At 45.5% G+C, this 18,426-nt stretch overlaps 2 protein-coding genes across 6 annotated transcripts in view; one reads left to right on the forward strand and one right to left on the reverse strand.

The window, feature by feature from the left end:
• Positions 1-6,814, forward strand: part of ITSN2 (intersectin 2) — an 81,879-nt gene extending 75,065 nt beyond the window's left edge. For all 5 annotated transcript variants that reach the window (XM_048296157.1, XM_048296155.1, XM_048296159.1 and 2 more), the window contains 8 exons: positions 574-672; positions 832-999; positions 1,848-2,060; positions 2,765-2,886; positions 3,433-3,515; positions 3,676-3,759; positions 4,053-4,226; positions 5,344-6,814. In XM_048296157.1, the coding sequence (XP_048152114.1) occupies positions 574-672; positions 832-999; positions 1,848-2,060; positions 2,765-2,886; positions 3,433-3,515; positions 3,676-3,759; positions 4,053-4,226; positions 5,344-5,501 (1,101 nt within the window). In that variant the 3' untranslated portion in view covers positions 5,502-6,814. The remainder of the gene's footprint in view (positions 1-573; positions 673-831; positions 1,000-1,847; positions 2,061-2,764; positions 2,887-3,432; positions 3,516-3,675; positions 3,760-4,052; positions 4,227-5,343) is intronic.
• FAM228B (family with sequence similarity 228 member B) lies at positions 6,806-18,133 on the reverse strand. Its single transcript, XM_048296162.1, has 6 exons — positions 17,591-18,133; positions 15,174-15,278; positions 10,843-10,914; positions 9,995-10,192; positions 7,844-7,921; positions 6,806-7,451 (listed from the first exon to the last, which is right to left on the reverse strand). Exons 2-6 carry the CDS (start codon positions 15,264-15,266, stop codon positions 7,425-7,427), a joined length of 468 nt encoding a protein of 155 aa, XP_048152119.1. The 5' UTR covers positions 15,267-15,278; positions 17,591-18,133; the 3' UTR covers positions 6,806-7,424.
• Positions 18,134-18,426: the final 293 nt, after the last annotated feature.

The raw sequence follows: 18,426 nt of genomic DNA on the forward strand, positions 1-18,426 counted from the left end.
ATTCAGTAGCTTTTGTGCCTTCTCCTTTCCTCAATGACAGGAGCCCATCTAACCAGCATTGACCAGATCAAAATAATCCAGAAGAATAAAATCCTGCAAAAATAGCTAAGAAGCTTCCAAGGTGTATTTATATGGTGACCATGGCTAACACTGTGTGTGCACTTTATTTACAACACTGTCTTTCTCTCTGGCTAATTTACTTAGGCCATAAAAGGAGAATTGCCAGAACAGTTGACATCAGGCATTTGTTTCTTTCATTGCTCTGTTCTTTTTCAACCTGAGTGGAGCTTGTGATGTCAAAATAAAATCTGGAACAGTTTTGAATGTAAGGATTCTGCATGAACAATGACCCTGTGATTTATGCTGGCGAAGCGTCTGGGTGCAATGACACTGCCAGCTTTCCTGCTTTTTCTAGATACAAGTAGTGTTTGCTTACTGAAAAAATCCAGGATCTCTTCGAATGCCTGGAAAAATGAATCTGATGACAGAATTTTCAGTATTCAGTGTCAGTGATGCAACTGTTTTCTGATGATTAATGCAATGTCTCTGTTAAATCTCTGGGTTGCACCACAGAAACTTGCCCTGGACCCTCGCTGCAAAGGAATGCCCCTCTCCAGCTTCCTCCTGAAACCCATGCAAAGGATAACGCGCTACCCTCTGCTCATAAAGAGTGTGAGTACCCCAAGGGAGGTTTTGTAGCTGAATGCTTTGAGTTTGATCTCCATAGCAAAAGCCAAGATAAAGGCTTGTCCCTTTATGAGGATTTCTCCGACAAGCACTTGTGCTTACCTCTGCTTTACCTTGTTTTCTCCCCTCTTTGACCCCCACCAGATTCTAGAGAACACTCCAGAGAACCACCCAGATCACAGTAACCTCCGGCTCGCCTTGGAGCGTGCGGAGGAGTTGTGCTCCCAGGTGAACGAGGGCGTGCGTGAGAAGGAGAACTCGGACAGGCTGGAATGGATCCAGGCCCATGTCCAGTGTGAAGGCCTTGCTGAGGTACCTGCAATGATGCTCTGCAGGGCTGGGGCTTTTCAGTGTCATTTCAGAAAGGCTGGGGAGGGAATGGGGGTCCTTGCTCACATCCCTTATTGGAATGTGATCCACTGCTGAACTCTAGGCAGGGAATCTTTTCTTGAATTCTACTCACAGCCATAACGTGATGAACCACTGTTTTTGCATGATTTTAGTGGCAGAGAAATCTTGATTTATCAGCATAAAACCTGATACCATTTAGACTATTAAATGGACAGAAATAACTCTTCTCTCTGAACTCCTGATCATGCTGCCACTGGGCTAAGTCAGGTGTTCCTGTGGAGGATTTCACTTAGTGTGTGTTTCCCAGGGTTTTCTTCAAGCAGGAACAGAAGCCATCAGTGCTAGATCCTCCAGGATATGCGGTGTTCAGGCTCCTGTACCTTTCAGGACAGCCTTCAGACTGAGGTGTGTGTGACAGTTCTCCACTGTCTGCATAAGGAACCAGGGCTTGACAGGGCATGATCTGTCCTGGTTCCATCACCTAATCACCTGTAAGAGGTGACCTGCCTGCAGCCTGTGCAGCCTCTTCTTAAACACAGCTTCTGGACTACACAGAAGTGGCCATGCAGTAAATGCCTTCATCTGGTCATCCCTCTGTGTTTTTGGTAAAGCTTAAACCTGCTCTGAGGTGGGAGTTGTGCTGTTGCCATGGCTGATTACATAACAGTTCCCTTCTCTTCATTTATAATGGCATTCATTAAACAAGAGAAGAGCATTTTGAGCAGCTTGATCAGTCTCCACAGTGAAGAGGAGCAGGAGCTGATGTCTGCACAGACTTGCTGCTGCTAATGGGTTTTGTCTCTTCCCAGCAACCTGTGTTCAACTCCCTCACAAACTGCTTGGGACCACGGAAGCTCCTGCACAGTGGGAAGCTGTACAAGGCCAAGAGCAGTAAGGAGCTGTATGGATTCCTTTTCAACGACTTCCTGCTGCTCACCTACATGGTTAAACAGTTTGTGTCTTCCGGATCTGATAAACTGTTCAGCCCCAAATCCAACTCCCAGTTCAAAATGTACAAAATGGTGAGTGAGTCAAGGTGCTCCATGGTCATGTTGGTACAGTGGGTCCTGGCTTCTGATTAGGAATGCTGCTCTCCCACTGGGATTAGCTGTGTGGCCCCTTTTGGTGTCACATGGGCATGTTCTGGCAGACAACTTGAATGAATACCATTGGCTTAGTGCCTGGAAAAGGACAGACTTCTGTGTTTTGGTTTAACAAACACTTCCATCCACTTTGGGGGGAAAGGGCAGAAGTGGCATCATGCCTGAACAGCTGAGTGGGATGTTCAGAACCAGGAGCCTTGACTTCAGTTTGCACAGGTTCCTGCATCCACAAGAAAATTCCTGTCCTTCAGGAAACAGTAGAACATGCAAAATTTTAGTCTCTGTGCCCAGACAGTGTGTGTTCTCAAGATTTTGAAACTGGAGATGTAACTTTAAGTATCAGGGCTGCTTTCCCACAGACAACCTGAGAGATTCCTGGGATTTCCAAGATCCACACTGCAGCTCTGCTTACACAGTCCTGCCCCTTTCACAAAGCTCTTTGCCTAGGAAAACAGAATGGGGTGAATCGACAGAGTAGTTTTTCTCTCAGCCCTTTCTTGCATCCTTTACACAGTGATCTCATTGTTTGTCCTGTGTCCTACTTTCATTTTCCCTACCATAAACCAGTGCATTTAAACATCCTTGTAGAGTTTCTGCCACAGTGACGTTTGCTTTTCTTTCAGCCTGTTTTCCTTAATGAAGTCCTTGTGAAGCTGCCCACAGACCCTTCAAGTGATGAGCCAGTTTTCCACATATCACACATCGACAGAGTTTACACACTTAAAACTGACAACATTAATGAGCGGTGAGTAGTGAAAATGCAAATCTGAGTTTAAACTTGTTGATTGATGCTGCAGGCTGTGTTTCCAGTGAGCAGACACAGGGGCTCTGAGCTCAGGAACAGAGCTGGCTCTTGGTCAGGAAATAAACTCACTCGACTCTCATTTGAATGAGAAGTTTTCTCTGTTTTTGTTCTGCTTATGTGGCAGCTCTTGCAGCGGAATCCAGACACATCTGCTTCTCCTTGATGTTACAGTTGTATAGAAGAATAGTTTAGGGCTGCAAAATCCAACATCCCATAGACTCTTCCCCAGTCCTGGGCAGTCTTTAATGTGACCCAGCAGTCTTTAATAAAACAGCAGCTCCATGTCCATTTATTTAGGCTGATTTGGAATGTGGCATAAGATTGAATCCAAAAACTCCATCGCTTTAGTCCATGAACTGACTTGATTTGTGGTGCCTCTGAAACCTAGGGAGGGGAGAATGGCGGAAGAGAGTGGGGTAGAGTCACTGATACTGAAGACTTTGCTGCCTGTGGGATGACCCTGACTGTAGGGATTGCTCTTTACAGGACTGCCTGGGTCCAGAAAATCAAAGCAGCGTCAGAGCAATACATTGAAACAGAGAAGAAGAAACGTGAAAAGGCTTATCAAGGTACCCACCGAGTTCTGTATTTTCCTCTCATCCACCTGGGTACAGGGGCAGGGCATTTCCTGGAGAATGCCAGTGTCTGTGTAGGATCTCCCTCTTCAGATCTATTGCCAGTTCTTAGAGTCCCAACCAATCCATTTATTTCTGACCTCTTTGTTCTCAGCTCGTTCACAGAAAACCTCAGGAATAGGACGCTTGATGGTGCACGTGATTGAAGCAACAGAACTAAAGGCCTGTAAGCCCAATGGTAAGCGAGGGAAACAGTCTCAGATCACTTTTATTCCTGTAACATTTGGAAAGGCTTGCTGAGAGGAGTTGGTCATTTGGAAAACACTGTGGTTTGTCTACAGTTTCTTTAAGAAATAAGCATTCTTTAGCTTCAGAGGACTGAGTGAAGAACCAGCTCTGTGCTGCTCTGGGATATAGGGATTGCCTGATCCCCATCTTCTGGCAGCAGCACTGATATGTATCCAAGCAGGCTCCAGATGGAGGGGGTGTTTCTGCACTGCAGTGGGGTTTCACTCCCTGTTCTGTGTTTAGGGAAGAGCAACCCGTACTGTGAGATCAGCATGGGCTCGCAAAGCTACACTACCAGGACCCTGCAGGACACCCTAAATCCCAAGTGGAACTTCAACTGCCAGTTCTTCATCAAGGATCTTTATCAGGATGTCCTGTGTATCACCATGTTTGACAGGGATCAGTTCTCACCTGATGGTAAGTGTGAATATTTAGGAAAAGAATGGGTTTTTGTGAGCTGGGGTAGCCAGTTCCTCAGCAGCAGTTTCAAGAACCTGGAGGTCTGACTGCTGCCTGAGAAATGTTGGGTAAAAACAATGCCTTGGTACTCAGGAGGTTCAGTAGCCTTCCAGAGCCAGTAACTCCAGGCAGTCAGATTTGATCCCAGTCTGGCTTTTGCATCAGACACAGAATTACTTTCTTCTCAGACTGAGGAGACAGACAAGTTGAAAGCAGAAGTTCTACTCACAATAGGTGCTCAAAAATAAGGTCCTGGGTTATATTTGCACAGCAACAGCTTCACTGGCTTTCTTGTTGCTTGGAAACTGAGCACGTTTTTGGCAGTCAGTTGCTTCTCATATTCTCTAAAAGGTTAAGTGCTTTTTCAGGGCTCTGACACACAGTCAATTATTGCAAATTTGCAGGGAACTGCCTTGACCTGAGATGCCATGTGTGTAACTATAGCTCAGGCTTTTCTCCTGTGAGTTAACATGAGTATGACTGGCTGCTTCTTCCAGCTGGACAGCTGAGTCTTGTTTTTGGTCCATGGAACCTTTTAATGAACACACACACAAAGATGTCATATAAGAAATAGCCACACAGAAGGTGTATGATTTCTGAATGGGACTGTAAACCTACTAGTAGCAGTAATTGTTGAAGGTTGTTGTTCTTGTGAAAAGCACGGTATATAAGCATAATTAAAAGTTGGCTGAGCCAAAATAGTTGATTTTTTTATTGTCTTTGAGCACCTCAGCTGATTTGCAAACAGGTTCCATTACCTAACTGACCTACCAGCTCTGAAACTGAAGAGCATTTGAAATTGTGTTTCCGAAAGGGTATTTTCTAAGAGTGTTTTTAAAGCCCTTAGCTCAAACTGTGATATCCTAATTCCATGGCATTTTTCTCTTCTAAAAAGGCCCTTTTTTATCACTGCTGGCTGGTTTACCCAGGGCTGGGGTCCAATCAAACCAGAAGCCTGGGAGCAGTGCTGTGGAACTGAGCATGTACCACACAGCATTGCATTAACCTGAATCACTCAGATTTTCTAAGGTTAATGTCTTCACCTAATGAAATTTCTTATTCTTTTGCCCAACAGATTTTTTGGGTCGCACTGAAGTTCCAGTAGCAAAAATCAGAACAGAACAAGAGAGCAAAGGCCCCACAACTAAACACTTACTGCTGCATGAAGTTCCAACAGGAGAAGTGTGGGTGCGCTTTGACCTGCAGCTCTTTGATCAGAAAACACTCCTCTAAGAACATTTTTTTTTAATTTATGAAGGACAACTGAAGCTGACAACCTGAACATCTTTTGCTAAAAGACTCCTTGCCCCACGCTGGTTATGAAGCAAGAGTTCCTGCTGCTTCCCTATTTCCTCTTAGTTCCTGGTTGTGCTTAGTTCCTTGCAGTGTTCCGAGTTGTTGTTGATCTATGCAAACACAAATGTTACTGTAAATACAGTACTATAGCTCAGTGCCTTTTTATGATGTTGAAATATCTTGGTTTTGCCAATGTTTCCATTTTCAGGGCTATAAAAAGTATTATGTAGTAAATGTGGAACCAAGCTGTTTGTATATTTTACCACTTAGTCTGACAGACAGACTGAGGAATGGTTTAAGCTCAGCACTAGAACCATTCCATTTGAAATCTTAAAAGTGATACCCACTGGAATTTTCCCATCTCAGGATGATAGTTTTAACAGTTAAATGCTGAAGAAGCCTTAGCACTGGAGAAGTCTCCCATATATTGTATATTCTTTAAGAATCAAGTATAATTCTTTACTTGACTTTAGTTCTGCACTGGAATCAGTAACTGCTACTTGATTTTTCTTTCTGCTTCAGTTTGATTTATCATTCTCTGCTGAGACAATGTGGTTGTGAAGAATAACTAGAAAAAAAAATAATTTAAATACTGTGACCCACAACAATGTGGCAAAATACTCTTCAGCTCTTCGGGTTTTTTTCCTAAATATAAGTTATTTGTGTACATTTCCTTGGTCTTGCAGACCTCCATGTGAATCTTGAAGCTTTGACATTGCCAACATGTATATAGAGAGTAAAATATAAGTTTATTAATTTGTCTACAGATGTTTATTGATGCATAGTGATTTTAAAAAAGTATATTTTATTGTACAGGGGAATGTGAAATAATGAGAAAAACTTATAGGATTTGTTCAAGAAAAGTTTATTACAAGTTTAAAAGGTTTGCTCTGGGGAACTGTCACCCCAATATAAACCTGTAAAATGAACTGGTTGAAAGCAAAAACTTTCTCTTGACACCAAATCAGGGATGGTTAAAAAAAAAAAAAGAAAGTTTGTTTATAAATATTTTATACATTGTAACCATTTTACTGCCTCCTTAAACTGCTTTGTTGCAGAAGCACAGCATGTAGTTCTGAGCAGCCTGTGCCCTTGTTTGCCACGGGCGCAGAAATTCCTCCTGAAGTCTGGCAGTTTCCCACCCAGTTGCCATCTGTGCACCCTCCTGTTACTGAGTCAACCTCTATTACTTTTAACAGTTTTCTGTGGTTCAGTATTTCTAATCCTAAATAAAACTCAAATCTTGGCAACTCTTGAGAGATTGTGTCTGTACAGTGGGAGTTTGGAGGACAGAGAAATTCTGTTTCCAGGCTTTGAGCCCAGAGCTGCTGAGCAGCCACACCAGCAGGGAGATGGGACTGCACTGGCACAGGAGAGGGACTGGTTTGAAGGCACTGGCAGCAGCTGCTGCTCAGCACCGACTCCCCAAAAAGCACCAGATGTTTTGTACAGCATCACTTCCCCTCTCCTCTCCCCTACTTATTTCCTGCCTTCTCAAAACACCAGTGTATGTTAAAAGTTTGATTTACCTCTTGGACATTGTCTCCAGGAGAGAACACCAGCACTGTCTTTATTGAGCTCAGCCTAAGTTAAACCTCCTAAAAAGCAGGTTTTGGCCTGTAGAGCATTGAACTGGAGCTGGCAAGAAGAAGAGCAGCATCTCAGACATTTCTCTGGCTGCTGGGTAACAACATTTCAGAACTGCATGTTTGAGACAATTAGTTTATTGCAGTTTCCCCAAAGATCTGGCCTGTTCTCACTTGCTTTGGCAGTGCATGTGACCTATTTTGTAAAAGGTACCTTTGATGGCTGTGCTTGCTGCTCTGGTCAGCTGGAGGACAGGTGACATCACTGGCTCTGTCATTGTGCTGGTTGGTGACTTTCATCCTTGAAAGAGAAGGAAAAACTGTTGCCATGCTTCCGTAAAGATCAGCTGAGCAGTCAGGTTATTTCCTGCTACAGAGCACACACCGAGCTTGCCTGGAAACTCTCCAACCCTCCTAAGACAGGACACCCCCCGTGCTGCCACAATGGATTTGAAATGAGGAAAACAAACCTCCCCCCTGCCTTTGTTAGTGTGCCTCAAAAACTGGGCTTAGTATGGATCCAGACTGTGTTCTTGGTGAAAACCATGCCCAAACACCCTTGGGCTTAAATGCAGTAGGAGCTAGTTAGTAAAACTAGAATGTGCTCCTCTACAGTAGCCTCCCAGCAGCACATCAGTAAACATGCTCTATTAACTTTCTGCTGCTCCAGTGGGACTCCAAACCTCCTCACACCTTCCAGCAGTCTGTGCACGTCTTCTGGAAGAACGGATCATACTCTGATGGGTCATAATGGTCCAAAAACACATAGCCCTGTGGGAGAAGCAAGTACTTTGGGTCAGTTCTCAGAAGCTATTGGTGGTACAACAGTGAGAGCAGCCAGGCTGGGCAGCCAGCTTCTGGGTGGGACACAGCCAGGCATGGCATGAACACAGCACCAGAGGTGGTTGGAAAAAGGATTCCGAAATTTTCACACACTGCTCCTCAGAGAGAAGGTGGCTGAAGTGTAACAGGAAAATTCCTCTATCTATTTTAATTTATCACAGGCATAAATACATAATAAATTATTTCATGAAGCATCCAGAAATAATCACAGGCTAAAATGCTGACCTTAACTAGGACAGTCAAGACAATGGAAATTTTGTTTATTGGAAAATGTTTTTCCAGAGAAGGAAGCCCTGAGATTGGCTCAGTTGGTCAGAGCCTGGTGCTAATAATACCAAGGTTGTGGGTTTGATCCCAGACTGGGCCATTCACTTAAGAGTTGGACTTGATGATCCTTCTGGGTCGCTTCCAACTCAAAAGATTCTGTGATTTCAGCAAAACAGATATTAAAAATAAAAGAAAAAACAGGAGCAAGTAAGCCCTCACTAGCCACAGTCTTAGACAGGTCATTGGTCTGCAAGATGCCAGGTCCAAGTCTGGGTTCATGAGGTGGCTTTTCCACCTATACATTAGAATAAAGACCTGAACCCACAGGTCATGGTCCAGGCTACAGCTCCATCTCATCAACAACCCTGCAACAGGATAAGGAGAAGACTGATAACATGGAAGAGAGCATGAGAAAATGGACAAAAAGAAGGGAAGAAAGGAAAAACACATCCAGAATTAACCATATTAACTAACCCACACAAGTGTCTCAATTTCTGCAAAATTTATCATATGCTGCCACAGTTAATGCAAACTTATGCAAGTAAGTTGTCCTGTAACTATGAAGGGCCTCAGCCTGCTTTTCAGACTTGCTGGTGACAGACCTGACACCACACAGCAAGGAGAAAAGGTAGAGGCTGATCACTGGTGCTGGTGCTCCCCTTCAGGCAGAACACATCCCAGTACATCAGCCATTGCTTCTGGAGGACACCCAGCAAATTCCTGACCTGACACAGAAGATTGCAAGGTGAATTGATGCAGACCCAGGTATGTACAGTACACCCAAATATCCTAAATCCCAGGACTTCAGCAGTAGGACTGGTTCAGTTGTTATTCCACGCAGTTTAAATGCACGGGTCTGTCACATCAGGCCTTTGAAAAAGAGATCATTTGGTCTCATTAAAACAACACAACTCCCATGACGTTTCCATTTCTGGATGAGTAGCTTGCTTACAGTCTCACAACTCCACTGTGCAGTGGTTTCCACAGACAACAAATGCCTGCTCTTGACAAAATACCATTATTTTTGTGGCAGATGACATAACCACTTTTATTTTTCTTTTTTTCATTCCTGAGGTGCAGAAAGTTTAGTAGTGAGATCTGATACTCAAGAGTGGTGTGAAATTAAGAGCAAAATGAAGAAAACTAACAAGTATTTCTTACAGTGACTTCAATTTTTGTGAATACTGAAACACATGCACCTACAAAATCCATGGGTTGTGTCTATTACCTGCATGCAGACTTAAGAAAATTGTATTCCCCCATTCCCATACTTTTTTCTTTTATGAAGCTTCAATAGTAGCATCCAAGACCACAAAATCATTTCACTTGTGCTCTGCCAACGGAGAGCAGTACTGTGTAAGCTGAACTCCTGAGACATGAGAGTGCAGCCCACTCCCTGCTCACTCAGCCTTTGGTTTCAGCTGACAGCTCAAGGTTTTTCCACTAAATGGTCCAGCCCACAGAGGGAAACACACCCCAGTAGGGTGTGTCATCATATTCAGACCCCAGCACATGTTCACTGCACCAAGCAATGCTGCTGTTCATAGCTGATGGTGAACCTACACAGTTGTAACATCACCACTACAGAAGTCCTTGGGAAAAGTAAGTAACAGGCAAGGTGTATCTCAACTCCAGGTTACTCAACAGACAGAAGTAACAGCTAAACCCATGATCTTATCTGCAACCCTCTGTATGCAACCCTCTCCATGACAGAAATGTGCTTCTCATTGATACCTTCTTTGTATGGTAGCTTAAATATTGAGAGAATTGTTCTTGTCTTCTCTTCCGCACTTCTTCCTCTGACTGGCTGTCCATTTGGTTCTTCATTTTCTGCATAAATGGCTCTGAAACATCCTCAATATATTTTTTGTAGAGGATCTCTGTCCTTCTCAGATCTAGGAAATCACTGTACTTCAAATACCTGTCCACCTCCTAAGTAAAAAATGGAAAATAAAACGCATATGAACTATTGGCTGATGACATTAAAGATTCCACAGGTGAAGGTTTGCAGCTTGGCTGATCTGACTGCTCACTGCTCCAAGGCACCTGTTTTCCAGCCCTTCCTTCTGCTGCTCCCTCTCTCTACTTCCCACCACTTGCTTCCAAGCTCACCCTTTCAAGAGCTCTGGAATTCAGACCTTTAATTTTTGAAGCTGTGGTGCAACACTGGCAGAAAATGACTCACTTTTCCCCATCAGGTTATTAAGCTGAAATCACTGCAGAGCAGGGGGCTGCAAGCACCAGACTGTGCAAGACAGGCAGCAGGAGAAGGACCTTCCCTGCAGCACTGGCAATCTGCTGGATCAGATCAGAGCAGCCCTCCTGCCCTCTGCTCACGGCACCACTGTCACCAAGTAACCACACCCACAGAACAAATATTAGGTGCAAACAGGCAGTTCAAGTCACCTGTGAGTCACATTTAGGGCTACTACTTCAGTCCTATCCAGAGGAGACTGAAAAGATCAGAAGCTCATACCTCCAGATTAGTTTTCCAAGAACACAGACAGCTAACATTTTCTCATGAATCACTGATTGGAAACTATAAGCATTGGCACGCAGGAAGGCACACAGCAAATTCTTACCCTCAGAGAATTTTCTCTGTCCAAGATGCACTGAACAGAAGCAATGATGTCTCGGCTTTGATCAGGTGCTGCCTAACAAAACAGCAAAAAAAACCCAACATGAGGTGAAAGCAGGACTTAAGAGTAGGTGTTAGATTTACTTTTGAATTCAAAATAATTACTGTTGTCGTGATTAAAGGCATATTATACCACAACCCAGCTGGCAAATCCTTGCAAGATTTGCTCTGAACAGTTGGGTTAAATAGCAACAGAAGAGTGTTGGAAGAACTGGAAGGAGAACTGGAATGTACATGCTCAGACCATACACCTCCTTGGCTGTTCCTCACCATGACCAAACACCACTTGCTCCTTGCCACTGTTTCTCACGTGTGCCAAACAGGTGGCTCCTTAACTCCTGCACTCTAGACAAGGAGTACAGGCAATGCAGACCAAATCTATCATTTGGGGATGGAATGCATTTTATTACTAATTTCCACAGAATGGAATATTAGCCTGCTACTCCCTGTGCTTAATACTGATTTTTAATTCCAATATACAGTGTAGTTTTCAGTCATGTCTGCCTTGGCCCACTGACCAGCTCCACACTCCTAAAGGTTTATTACACTAAGATGAGCAGGACCTCATCAGAGCAAGCAAGTAAGAGAGAAATAGTACTAAAAAACCCACCAAAAACAAATGAGAAAGAGGAAATCTAAATTTCTGGCATGTTTTAAGACCCTTTCATCCTACTATTTGAAACAACTGGCATGTTGTATTATGCCTGATGAATTTACTTCACATAGTCACAGATCCTTTCTAAAGCCAGCACTGTAACAGCAGCACAAAGACATGGCCAGCTAAGAACACTCCAGCTAAGAATCATCACTGGTGAACAAGATGAAAGTTTTCCTTCAAGATGATACATATTTGAAGAATCCCTAAGAATCGAAGGAGTTGGGTCTCCTTTGGCGAAAGGAATTAAGTCTCTTCTCCCTGGAAAAGCGCAGGCCCAGGGGGAGCCTCATCCCAGTACTACTTACAGGGCAGCTACAGAGAGGATGGAGGCTCTCACAAGCTGCAGGAAGAAGACAAGGGGTAAGAGGTACCAAGTTGCATTGGCAGATGTTTCATCTCAACATAAGAAATAAAATTTTAAGTGAGATCAATCATTCACTGAACAACCTCCCCAGGGATGTGGTGGAGTCCCCATCACTGAAGGTTTTCCAGGTGCAATTGGACAGGGAGCTAGATACTCTCATCTGCTGTCTCTTTCCCATGAAAGGCTGGACCAGATGATCTTTCAAGGTCCCTTCCAGCCTGGGCTGTTCCTTGAGTCCATGATTCTAACTAGTCACAAGCTTGTTTCAGGTTTTATGGGAAACTTTTCCACATACCAAACTGCAAGTAACTCAATAAAGCTGCCTCAAAAGGATTCAAGAGCTCAATAAAACCCACTGAATCCGCTGCTATTTCCAGAGTTCTCTGTTTTTCTTCTCCATGACAAACACCTCTCAGATTTTACAGAACTTTGCAAACAACAATTTTTCATTCTTCCCTTCATAACTTCGTTTCCTTCCTCCACTCACACCTTCACATGACAGAAGCCCTTCTGTTGCAGTGGGGATACTGCAACATGCATATACCAAACCAGGAGTCCTGTGGAAAGGAAATATATATGGACAGATTCTTGCTAGCTGTTTCAGAGATGTTTATTTCTCCAGCCGCATGGCCGGAGCTCTGCCGAGGAACTGTTCCAGTCACAGACCCGAGGGTCCTTCTGCCCGCGCAGGGAACACAAACCAACCAATGGGAACGAGGCTGAGCAGGGGCAGGGAAGCCCCGTGTCTGTGCCCTCAGGGCCCCTCTCCCAGGGCTACACGGCAGGGAAGGGACCCCAACACCTCACCCGTTTTATTTTAATAAAAGGAGAATGAAAACAACTGGATAAACATAACAAGAACAGTTTCAAAACAAAACAAGCCACCCTCCTGAGTCTTTAAATGTCCAAACAGATTCTGTGGAACATCTTAGGGCTGACAGAAGGGAGACAGAACTCTCTGAGCATGCTTTGTGGGGAAACTGAGGCAGGAGAGGGTTTAACTTCTTCCCTCCCCCTTTTCATCCCCCACTCGGCATTGGAAAGGGATTTTTGGGGAAACAATTGGCAAAAGCATGGTTTTGTGAGGGAAACCATGGGTGAAAAAACGGATTGGGAATACACTGGGGGTAATAGGACATAGGGTAAAAGGGAAAGGTGGGATTAGGAAAGGGAGACTGTAGGGAGGGCTTACAATGGAGATATTGCCTAACATGACTACGATTTTTTGCATATATACTGCCTTTTACAGGAACACCATCAGGCCCAGTGACCTGCGATGCTTGTAACCCTTTTCTCCCTAGTACAATATTAAATTCCACCACCTCTCCATCTCCCAAGCTTGGGATGCATTTTTCAGGGTTATTCTTTTTAATAGCAGTTCTATGCACGAATATGTCTTGTTGGTTGTCACACCTTGTTATAAAACCATAATTTTGCTTAACATTATACCATTTTACTATCCCTAAGGTCTTAGTTACTACGATCTTTTCCTTTTTCCGAGTGGCTGCTGTTTTCTGTCTCGCTGCGTCTTTGCTCTCTCCTTCGGTCGCTCCCGTGTTGGAATTGTCGGGGCTGCTGGTGCCTGCGCGCTCTTCCCGGGGTCGCGTTCGGGGCTGCGCGGGCCGGGCCGGGCCACGCCGCTCAGTTCTCCGTGCGTCGCCTCCTCTGGTCGCAGCTTCGCTGCCGCTGCCGGGCGCTGCACCCACGTCTCGGCCGGGCCCCCGAGCGATGACTCCCCCGCGCCCTGCTCCAGCGCGCGTCTCGGCCGGGCGCGGCTCCGTTCCATCGCCATCGCCGCCAGCCACCGCCCGCGCGCCGCCCCTCTCGGTCGGGCGTTCACGGGGCTCGCTCCACCACGCGCTGCACGGGGCCATTCGGGCACCGCCGGGTCCCGCCGCTCCTCGCTCCGCCGCCGACACTGCGGCTCGCGTGGCTCCGCCCGCGCGCGGGAACTGCCTCGCTGCTGCTCGCAGAGCGCTCGGTGCACGTGGCCTGGGCCGCACGGTCCCTGCGCCAGGCTTCCCTTCTCCAGGACACAGCTGACATTGCTCAACAGTCTCGGTAACTAAATAATATTCACGAAAATATTCTTCCATCGGCATATATTTTGACTCCAGTATTAACTGTGTCCAAACGGTTTTCCAAAAGCCCTTGGTAAGAATTAAATCCCAAGAAACATAGAAAAAGTTCTTAAACAACCATGCCAGGAAGTGTTTCAGTTCTTTTTGAGCTTGAATCAAGCTAAAATTCACAAATCGTTGTTCAAGAATCATTTTAAGTTTAAGATAAATGTCCATATGCGGCTCTGAGAGCCAAGAGTCTTCCCACGGTTCCTCCATAGTTTAGATATGGAATAGCAAAGCAAAACCAAGAAGAGGAATCCAAAGTTTCCAGGGTTTACTCACACAAATCAGTCGCTTAGGGATCGGGGATCGTTCTGCTCTCAATTCTCCACCATTGTGTTGCAGTGGGGATACTGCAACATGCATATACCAAACCAGGAGTCCTGTGGAAAGGAAATATATATGGACGGATTCTTGCTAGATGTTTCAGAGATGTTTATTTCTCCAGCCGCATGGCCGGAGCTCTGCTGAGGAACTGTTACAGTCACGGGACCAAGGGTCCTTCTGCCCGCGCAGGGAACACAAACCAACCAATGGGAACGAGGCTGAGCAGGGGCAGGGAAACCCCGTGTCTGTGCCCTCAGGGCCCCTCTCCCAGGGCTACATGGCACGGGAGGGACCCCAACACCCTTCCTTCTGTGTTAGCCAATCTTTGGCAATATTTTCCTTCCCAAAATGTCTGCTGCAATCAAAAGTATTGGCTGTGCCACTCTGCTGGTGCTGAGGAGAACCTCTGGATAAATGTGGATAAATGTAAAGAAAGGAAAAGGTCAGCATAAAAAGGCAACCTTCTTTACAAAGATCAGGTTCTCATCCAGGTTCCACAACCAAGCCACAAACTGGGATGGAATGGTAACAAGTAATACAACTGCAATAGCCATTTCTGAGGGTGCTGTGGAGGGACAGACTGAAGCACAAAGCTCCTGCTCAGGGCTCACACACGAGTTCAGGCACATGCCAGGATGGCAGTCTGGGAGCACAAACAGCAAACACTGTCCAGGATTTCAGTGAGACTAAGTGGTCAGTTCCAACACAGGTCCCAATTACACACAAATACCAGTTACAGATACTGGCTTTCTGTGTTCTTCACAGTAGAACCTACAGCTGAAGGAATGCTGGGGGTCACTCACCTTCCAAGGCTGTTGCCGACTGGGTTTTCTCACGGGTTTCCCATTTGCAAATCTTTGTAGCCAGGGACCCTCTGGGCTATTCACACTACCCATGGCTAGATTACTCTGGGAAACACAATAAGTCAAAACCATATAAAACTATTGTATTAACAGCAAAAACTTAGTTTTCTTACAATTCCTACCAATCAGTGAAACAAATCTCTAAAGGAATTCTAATTGCTGATACCAGCAGCATTTTCCTGTCACAGTAAGAGAGATGAAGTATCAGGTTTACAGTCAGATACTGCCTCTTGTGGGACTGTCTGTCCTCATCTCCACAAACCATGGACAGTACATTTTGTTTCAAAGAACACTGATTGATAAATTATTTGAAAATGCCTGTCAGCTTTGGAAACATTTCAGAGTTATCAAATTTCACCTCTGGACTATTATTATTTCTTTCCTTTGTGCCTTTTTCAATCACACTAAAGTCCCTTTCAAGTAATTGCTGCATCCCACTCCAGGGATGGCTACATTTTAGTGGTTTTTGAAGTTAGTTCTACCAGATGAAGCTTATGCTGAAGTGCTAACTCAGCTCCAGCCAGAAAATTCCATCTTCTCTCTTGTATGTGCATTAGGATATCTGGGCTGATTTGTAACAGAGACAGTGGAACCACAGAGGCAAAATGCCCCTTACAGGAACCTCCATTTAAACCTCTATTTATTTCAGATTCACTGGAGACACACTGCTTCCAGGAAACAATGGATTCACAACATTACTTAGGTAAAGAGTGGAACAAAAGAAAAGATTATTTCTGCAGAGATACTGACCCCAAGTCTTCAGCCAGATCTTTCAGTTATTAAAAAAAAAAAAAAATCTGGTCTTCAGTTAATTTTTGCAGCACCTACTTAAAAGAATCCACAAAACCTCTCAGAATCGGGTATTCATAAACCAACATTTTTTGTACAAGACAACATTTAAGAGTTTATTCTGTCTAATCCAGCACTTTAGTGAGAATATCTGACTCCCAGCTGACCTCTCTTGAGTGCAGATTCAAATTTCTTACCATCAATTCAAGGTAAAGTCTGTAATCCAGATCTTTATTTGTTTCTGTTCATACTCCCTGTTCTTGTGCACTGACAGAAATATCTGCTGGGATATTCCTGCATACTCACAGAAGTGCTTTCCTGTCTTTTCTGACTGAAAGGGTCAGAAACCACAGGAAAGCATATGTTGAAAGGGACTTCAGGAGGTTACCTGGTCCCAGTGCCAGCTTGAAGAAGAGCAAACCTCACAGAACCAATTTCTGATACAAAATTAACAGCAAACAGCAAGGACTGAAGAGCATCCGGGTATCTGAAGTGCTACAGATTTGGCATAACACAAATCCAACACATCTTCCTATGAGCAATACACCCCCCCTACATGTGCAGGTGCCACGGGCTCCTACATCATGCCACCATTTACGGATTTCCTTCCACTCCAAGCAGTTTTGTTCTCCTGAGACAGGGACACTGTAAATCCCTAGACAAGCTTGAGATAAGGAAAATACATATTTTGGTATTTCTAAGCTTGTAAAACAAGTAAAACAAATAAAAACCCAACCATTACCCTCCTTTCTGTTTTTAGTAGCTAGTATTAAGACTCCATCCATCTCACAAAGAAAGTCTGAGCACAAAGCAAAGGAGGTGTTTGACCTCCTCAGAGAATTGGGGCCCCAGGGGAGACAGAACAGAGCAAACACAGAAAATCTGCCTCTGCAGCAATCTGCCTTCCAGAGCCCACAAGTGGTAAAGACTCTAGATGCAGATTCCACCCTCCTCCCACACCCCTCGCCCCCCCACCCTTCATAACTCAAGCTGCTACTGAAAATCCTTTCTTTTTCTGCTGTCTTTGGAGTCTTGCTAGGACATGCCAACTCTCCTCTCTGCAAAGGCAGGGCTCACTGATATGAGACAGCAGCTGTTTTGCAGGTCTTGAAACTAAAGGCTTCATCACAGGCTTAGACAGAAATAGAGCAAAGGATTTTCCAAAATCTGAGTGGATAAAACAAGCATTTAGTTTGCAGTCTGCAATGATGCAGTCTGCAGATGCCAAATCCCATGAGCAGGTTGGCTGTTCTGTATTAAGACATTCGTTTCACTGTGCCAGATCCCTGGAAGTGTTCAAGGCCAGGCTGGGCCGGGCTTTGAGCAACCTGGTCTAGGGGAAGGTGCCCCTGCCCATGGCAGGCAGTTGGAACGAGATTATCATTAAGGTCTCTTCCAATCCAGACTATTCTGTGGTGATCAAACCTGAGAATAACCTTGCCTAAAAATTCTTGCTAGGCAAACACGCACCCTTCTGTGCTGCCAGCAGTTTAACTCTGCAAGTTTTAAAGACAGGTTTCTCTTCTTTCCTCAGTAGTAAAGCAAAAGGTTCTCCCCCAAACACCCACCTGCTTAAATTCACATTCTCTGTGCCCAAACACGAGTCTTTGCAGCAGCTTTGAGGAAACACACTAACCACTCTGTGACAAATGTAAGCACCCTCACACATGCTTCAGTCCTCTCAAAAGCCCCGTTCAGCCATGTAGGCTCACGTGTCACTGCACGATGTCACCCTGCATAAGAACAGCTGGCTGCCTTTACTGGTGCCTTGGTCCCCTCCGATTGCCTCAGGTGCAGGGAGAGAACAGTAAGAGAACCAGTCTCTAGCGAGAGCAGGGCAGCTCTGTGAACACAACCTTAGACTGTGAATGCTGAGCTAACAGATAAGGCGTGTATGCCCGGAGGGTCCTGGCCTAGTCCTGCAGTTCGGAGGCAGCGAAGGGCTCAAGACCGGCGAAAGGGAAAGGGCGAGACCCCTCTAGGCCGAGCTTGCCCCGCACCCTGCTGAGGCGGGTCCCGCAGGCCTCAGGGACGAGGAGGCAAAGCTCCACTCCCACCACCCCCGTGCCGGGATCCCTCATTGGGACCGGTGGGCACGGCCTCGGTACGCCCCAGAGCTGCGACTGAAGCCACAGCCACCCCACAAGACCCCGCCCCGCTGACGGAAAAATGGTGGCGCGGCGCGCCTTGGCGGAACCTCACAGAAGTCAAAACGCCCCTCTGTGACCTTCCGCCGGAAAAATAGTCCCTCATCCATCACCCACACCCCGTCGAGACGACGAGACGCCGCCCATGAAGACACGGACCCGGATACCCGTGGGGACAGGGACAGAGCAGCCCGTGGGGACAACGGCACGGCAGCCCTGATCTGGCTCCTAAAAGAGACGGGGCGGAGGCACGGCCA

The sequence above is a fragment of the Corvus hawaiiensis genome, chromosome 3 (genome assembly GCF_020740725.1).
Source record: "Corvus hawaiiensis isolate bCorHaw1 chromosome 3, bCorHaw1.pri.cur, whole genome shotgun sequence".
Classification (NCBI taxonomy): Eukaryota; Metazoa; Chordata; class Aves; order Passeriformes; family Corvidae; genus Corvus; species Corvus hawaiiensis.

Coding starts and splice junctions, on each gene's coding strand:
- FAM228B (XM_048296162.1), bottom strand. CDS start 15,266: ATGGGTAGTGTGAATAGCCCAGAGGGTCCCTGGCTACAAAGATTTGCA. Junction 10,193..10,842: donor ACAGAGAAAATTCTCTGAGG/GTAAGAATTTGC, acceptor TTTTTTACTTAG/GAGGTGGACAGGTATTTGAA. Junction 7,452..7,843: donor CGTGCACAGACTGCTGGAAG/GTGTGAGGAGGT, acceptor TTCTCTTTCAAG/GATGAAAGTCACCAACCAGC.